This window comes from Macrobrachium rosenbergii, chromosome 49, assembly GCF_040412425.1.
Source record: "Macrobrachium rosenbergii isolate ZJJX-2024 chromosome 49, ASM4041242v1, whole genome shotgun sequence".
Classification (NCBI taxonomy): Eukaryota; Metazoa; Arthropoda; class Malacostraca; order Decapoda; family Palaemonidae; genus Macrobrachium; species Macrobrachium rosenbergii.
Window position 1 is genome coordinate 33,223,852 of NC_089789.1, and position 7,254 is coordinate 33,231,105.

The 7,254-nt window shown below is 34.3% G+C and overlaps 1 protein-coding gene across 1 annotated transcript in view; it reads left to right on the forward strand.

The window, feature by feature from the left end:
* Window positions 1-575: 575 nt before the first annotated feature.
* LOC136832358 (uncharacterized) overlaps window positions 576-7,254 on the forward strand; it is a 13,220-nt gene continuing 6,541 nt past the window's right edge. Inside the window, exon 1 of the mRNA XM_067093268.1 lies at window positions 576-642. Within this exon, the coding sequence (XP_066949369.1) occupies window positions 576-642 (67 nt within the window). The remainder of the gene's footprint in view (window positions 643-7,254) is intronic.

A 7,254-nucleotide genomic window follows, 5' to 3' on the forward strand; every position in this document is an offset into this window, starting at 1 on the left:
GAGATGATCTAACTTTTTACACCTCATGCTCTATTTCGTATCTGATACACTATTGGTATACATATATACACACACACACACACACATATATATATATATATATATATATATATATATATATATATATATATATATATATATATATATATATATATATAGTGTGTGTTGTGTGTTTGTATATATATATATATATATATATATATATATATATATACGTATGTATGTGTGTATCTTTGTATGTGTATATATATATATATATATATATATATATATATATATATATATATATATATATATATATATATATATATATATAAATATATATATATATATATATATATGTATATATATAAACTTTCAGGAGAGAGAGAGAGAGAGAGAGAGAGAGAGAGAGAGAGAGAGAGAGAGAGAGAGAGAGTACTTTCAGTCAAAGCCAATAAATCAAGAGAGTAAGGTTCGCAGCTCCTTAAGTATTACTGAAATATGCATGAAAAGAATGAGAGCTGGAGTCCACTAATATGGTGCTAATGAGAATGCAAGGTACCAAGTGTGTTCAGGTATAAAACCTAGGTGTAATGACTTTTAGCGAAACTGAAGTGAAAGGCAAGGGTTATGCTGGTGAAAGAAGTAATGAAATGGAAAGTAAGTACTTTCTTAATAGTGGAAACTTGGCTGGGGTAATTTAAGGATTATGTGGTCGATTTTAAGCAAAGCAGATGCTGAAGGAATTGCTCAGGCTCATCTGTGGTTAACCAGACTGGCATCGTCCGTATTTTGGTCAGGCTAGTTTTCCACTCCACCACTACTAACGATGATGAAATAGTCTGTAGTTAATACACAGAAATGACACAGAAGAAAAATACCGAAGAGTCTGAATCTGCGTAGCTGTGATTGGTGGACGGGAAAACGGTTTTTAGTGAACAACATGAGTGTAAAGGCCGGTGATCAGCAAAGTGAACGCTATATGATATTTTGAGGTTCCCTCACTAAAAAGAATATTCTATAGGAAATTTGATACATAAAGAAAATTATTCTCGGGAAGACTTTCAGAAGAAGATTGTCCATAACTAGTATATAAAGAGAAAATCTTCAGTGAAGGAAAATTTAAGATTTTGGGTTGGCTAAAGATGTTGTATGACAAATTCACCTGGAAGGAACAAAAATGATTTATGTCTGTAAATGTGCTCTGGTCAGTCTTCTTTGTAGGTATATATGTCGGGAGACATACATACCTACACATATACCAGCATTGAAAGAATTTAATGAATCATTTATTTGGAGGATTGAATGTAGGATTTGCTAACGCCTGGTTTTTATTTGGGGGAAATTTAATGTGCCATTTGCATTCTCCTTATTTTTATTCGGAGGATTTGATGTTCATTTGCTCTAGCCTGGTTTACATTTAAGGGATTTAATGTATCATTTGCTTTCCTATTGTTTTAATGTGGGGGATTTTGTGGGTCATTTGCTCTAACTGGATTTTTATTTGAGGATTCAGAGTATCCTTTTCTCTAGCCAGTTTGGATTTAGGGGATTCAATGCTATGATTTTGACCTCTATTGATTTCTAGTTTTCTGTAAAAGAAAACTATTGTGTCGGCTTTGTCTGTCCGTCTGCACTTTTTGTGTCCGCCCTCAGATCTTAAAAAAACTTCTGGGGCTAGAGGGCTTCAAATTGATTTGTTGATCATCCACCCTCCAATCATCAAACATACCAAATTGCAAACCACTAGCGTCTGTAGTTTATATTTTATTTAAGGTTAAGGTTAGCCATGGATCGTGAGTCTGACAGCGCTTTCCGGAGGCGTACGACCCACCTTGACTTGGCCGCATCTGGGGAGTAACTGAAGCGCTGCCGGTCGTAGCTGATACTAATAGTTTTATACAGAATTGTTCGTTGTGCAGAAAATTCGATTGCGCCGAAGAAAATTCGGCTCATTTTTTACTTGTTATTTGGAGCCACGTATTTTAGTCTACAGAGCAATTCGGTGAAACATACTTACAAAAGTGTGATAGAGGATATCTACTTAAAACTATCGGGCTTGAAGAAGAAGTATTGGTAATAGTCGATCTGCCAAGAATAATTATATCTCCTCTCAAGTATATCCTGTATCATATTTCTGTTAGTGAAGGCAAACCTACAGGTTTAGACGACTGTAACAGATAAACCAAAACCAGTTTGTAATACAAGTTGTATTCATTTTATTTTTGTGCACATGTATTGCATCAGCATTTCTGTTTTTATCATGCTCGTATTCAGATGCAATAATATTATCTCTTCCCTTGCACATTTTCTGGTTGCTCTTTCTATGTACACCTTTCAGACACAACTGAATTTTCTTTCTGGTTCCAAATGGAATCTATCATAGTGATCTTAAAATTCCCCCATTAACAAATACAAAATTACCAACGCACGCGCAAAGAGAGAGAAGAGAGGAATTCTGCAGCCACTGCCATTACCCTTATGATGTTTATTAAAACTGGAAGCGGCAGGGACGCTGGACAGGCATTTCCAGGCAAAATAATTACCAGCATTCCACTCCACGCCAGTATCTCTTACTTTGAACTTAATCTGAACACTTTCGTGTATAGAGCCTCTCGGACACAGCGTAAATTCTCTCACTGGACTCTCGAGCTGTCATAAAATCTTTTTTCCCATTTTTTTTTAAATTTTGGGGGGATTCAAATGGAGTCGTATTTAAAGGGAGGTGGTTAACACAAACTCCATGTTCATGTTTGAGATTTTAGAGTTGCGTTCCTTTCGTGTATTCACAAAGGCTTCATATCTTTTTATTTTTTCTTTCTATCTGTTAAACTAGGTCTTCGTAGAAAGCGGCTTTGATCCTGTAGATCAGTCTTACTTGTCCTGAAATTCTAATGCAAATTCAAAATGAAGTTTGTAACAAAATATGGTGAGTTAAACTTACGGTGGTTAAATTGTGAAACAACTGACTTCAGAAAAACAACTTCCGCTAAGTTTGTCTTTTAAACTGAATGTTGTATTTACGCTGACTTAGTCTGGCATTACCTTTCTGTAGATCATTCATGTATTGATCATCCATTTGTATTTGAGAAAAACTATTACTTATTGAGAAAGTGTTATATGAAAATATTAAGTAGCACACAAGGCCCTACCGGCCTGATAAAAATATCAGGATGATCAACTCTTATTGAGTACCGGCTAACCAGGAAGAAATAAACAGATTTGCTCATATGAGTAATTTATATATGTATACACATATATATATATATATACACACACACACACATATATATATATATATATATATATATATATATATATATATATATATATATATATATATGTGTGTGTGTGTAAATATGTATATATATATATATATATATATATATATATATATATATATATATATATATATATATATATATATATATATATATATATATATATATATATATGTGTGTGTGTGTGTGTGTATATTTACATATACACACACATACACAATACACACACACACACACACACACACACACACATATATATATATATATATATATATATATATATATATATATATATATATACATATATATATGTATGTATATATATATATATATATATATATATATATATATATATATATATATATATATATATATATATATATATATATATATATATATATATATATACATATACATATATATATATATGTGTGTGTGTGTGTGTGTGTGTGTTTGTGCAATGAATTTCCTTTTAGATTTACTCCATTTGAATGATTTTAATTTCATCATCATTTAAATCAACTACATTCTCCTTAGTTTTGATCCATTGAAATATTTGAAATTCAGCACATCTAAAACCGATTTTATATCTAAAAGAATTGAATATGCAAAATGAAAGAAGTAAGTTTCCTGTTTAGCTCCGCTTCTCTCTCTCTCTCTCTCTCTCTCTCTCTCTCTCTCTCTCTCTCTCTCTCTCTCTCTCTCTCTCTCTCTCTCTCTCTCTTCCTTATTTACACATTGTGAGGAAATAGCTTGGTATGCTCGTTCCTAAAAAGTTTTAGTTTTCTGTAAAAGAAAACTATTGTACCGGCTTTGTCTGTCCGTCCGCACTTTTTCTGTCCGCCCTCAGATATAAAAAACTACTGAGGCTAGAGGGCTACAAATTAGTACGTTGATCATCCACTCTTCAATCATCAAACATACCAAATTGCAGCCCTGTAGCCTGAGTAGTTTTTATTTTATTTAAGGTTAAAGGTCGCCATAATCGTGCTTCTGGCAACGATATAGGATAGACCACCACCAGGCCGTGGTTAAAGTTTCATGGGCCGCGGCTCATACAGCATTATATTGAGACCACCGAAAGATAGATCTATTTTTAGTGGCCTTGATTATACGCTGTAGCGGCTGTACAGAGAACTCGATTGCGCCGAAGAAACTTCGGCAAATTTTTTACTTGTTTCTTATTGCCTATGAAAGAACTGAAGTGTGTTAAGAAAACCTTTCTTTCTTCTCTTTGTTTGAAATGAAGGCTTCCTCTCCTGGTCTCTGTCGGCCAGCTTTGAGATTTCTTAGAAATTTATTTTATAAAGTAGTTTTGCAACAAGTTAGTATTTTTGCCAAAAAATAATCTATAACTTTGCTCTTCATATTGTTATCACACATTTTAATAATACCATCGCATGTAAAGGCTTGACGTTTTGAAAGCATATATGAATATCTACGAAAGAAATGTATATCGCCAAGTTGTTTCTTTTTCTCAAAATATAACAATAAACGAGGCAAGTTAGACTCCGATGACTTTGGCAGTTTGATCGAACATTTCTCTGATGAAAAACTTAACTTTCTCTTTGTCCATAAAAACAACCGTTCTAAAAAAAGATGGTTTTCAAGTTGTTTACCTACATAAAATTTATATTGGAAAGAAACAGAATTCTAAATCAGGCAAACACGTAAACAGGCGTTGCATATCTTAAACCAGAATGAAAATAAACAAAGCAAAGGAAAGATGATAAGAAAACATTTCACAGTAAATTTATTCGCTCTTCACACGGCTCAATCAATCATCGTAGACAGTGGCAGAAAACAATGCAAAAAAAATAAATAAATAATTCAATCGATCTTGAATTAGACGTCCCACCAAGAATGATAATATATCTGGAGTAGAAAAAGAGGGAATATTTCTTGTACATAAAGTGGTCAGGATTTTTTTTTTAAACTTCCATGACCCTTTTGAAGCTTTTCTCGGGATAGCCGGAACAACTTCAGAGCCTTCATTTTAAAGTCTTAAACTTGGAGAAACATTTTGTGTCCGTTAATCAGAAGCCGGGAGAGAAAGAGAAAGGGGCTAACAAACAGGCTAGTGGAGAGAGAGAGAGAGAGAGAGAGAGAGAGAGAGAGAGAGAGAGAGAGAGAGAGAGAGCGAGAGAGAGAGAGAGAGAGAGTTGAAGATGGGGGAGGAATGAAGAAATGCTAGTTAGCAGAGAGAGAGAGAAAGATAGTTTGAGGAATACACAAACAGATTAACTGACCGACAGACAGATAGACAAACGGCCAGAGAGACTGACTAACAAAGAGACTAAGAGAGAGAGAGAGAGAGAGAGAGAGAGAGAGAGAGAGAGAGAGCTAACCTCTTCTTACCCTTTCGCCACATGTCTGAAAACTCCCTGACAATTCTGATGTGTTATGATTAATGGGTGCCATAGAAATACAAAAAAAAAAAAAGAGAGAGAGAGAGAGAGAGAGAGAGAGAGAGAGAGAGAGAGAGAGAGAGAGAGAGAGAGAGACGACAGTGCCACGAAACTTCCCAGAGACCTTTAGAAATGGAACCCATTTTTTCCCCATCGGTATTGTTTCCTTTCTCTGTTTTTGAAGAGGAAGAGACTGGCTTTCGAGAGAGAGAGAGAGACCGGACTGTTATGAAGGACTTAGTCTGTCGGCAAATGGCTTCCTATCGCCGTCTATTTTTCTTGCTAAACGGCGCAGGAGCCGAAGTATTTTTGTGCGGGGGTTGTAACTCATTCGACTGTGTAACGGAAAATTGAACTGGTTTACCACTTCTTTCCGGTCTGTTAATGGTGAATCAACGGGTAAAACTCCATTTCCTCCCCGGGGGATAAATCTGAGGACTCCGGCGAAAGAAAAAGATGTCACATTCTTTTCTTTCACATTTGCTCTCGTCTTTGGACTCGAGGACCGTGTCTATCTGGTTTTCCAGAAATCGGGGCATAACTCGAACGCAATCATTCTGCATCCTTTCTTAAGGGAATGGCAAGGAGAGAGAGAGAGAGAGAGAGAGAGAGAGAGAGAGAGAGAGAGAGAGAGAGGAGTTGCCTTCGAAAGACGTGCCTCCGCAGAATTGAACAATGCGGAGACGGAAAACCGAATTGCGAGGAAAAGTATGATCCCGAATGTGGCCTCGCAAGAACCTAGTGTAAAGTCTGCAGGGTATATAAAGTCCAAATTTTGTTGTCGGGTAAGAAATAGATATAATACTTGCGCCTGGTGCAAGTCAACTTTGCTGGTGTGGTGGTAAAGTTTGTTTGCTCGTATAGATATCTCGAAATTAATCTTTTATATATATATATATATATATTAATATTATATATATATATATATATATATATATATATATATATATATATGTGTGTATATATGTATATATATATATATATATATATATATATATATATATATATATATATATATATATATATATATATATATATATATATATATATATATGTGTATATATATATGTGTGTGTGTGGTGTATGTATGTAAATATCCAAATTTCCCTTTATAATGCATCTCACCTAGTCAGAAACCAATTAAATTAGTCCATAATTCAAAAAAAAAAGTGAAAAATTACATTTCAGATAAATTAGATATAGAAAACTGGAAAAGTGACAGATTACTGGGCGCCTGAAATAGTTCCGGAGAATAATTCAAACAGAAACCAAAAGGTCCATGTAAAAATCAGCAAGAATTTAGGCGTTCTTTTCAAGCAGATGAACAATGCATGTTCGGGCAATGGGGTCTCCTGCATGTTGCAGAAGAGCTCCGAAGTTCTGTTTCGGCCTGTTTCGAAAATGGCATAACCCTGAATACTTTCAATTAAGACTAAAATAGAACACTGCGACCTAACTGTATCGAATCAGATTTTCATAAGAAATACTAATACAAGTATTTCTTTGTTGATTTAATCATTGCTCATTTGTTTTTTTTTATTTGTCACTCTGCTTATATTGTTTTTATTTTCATTTATATGTGA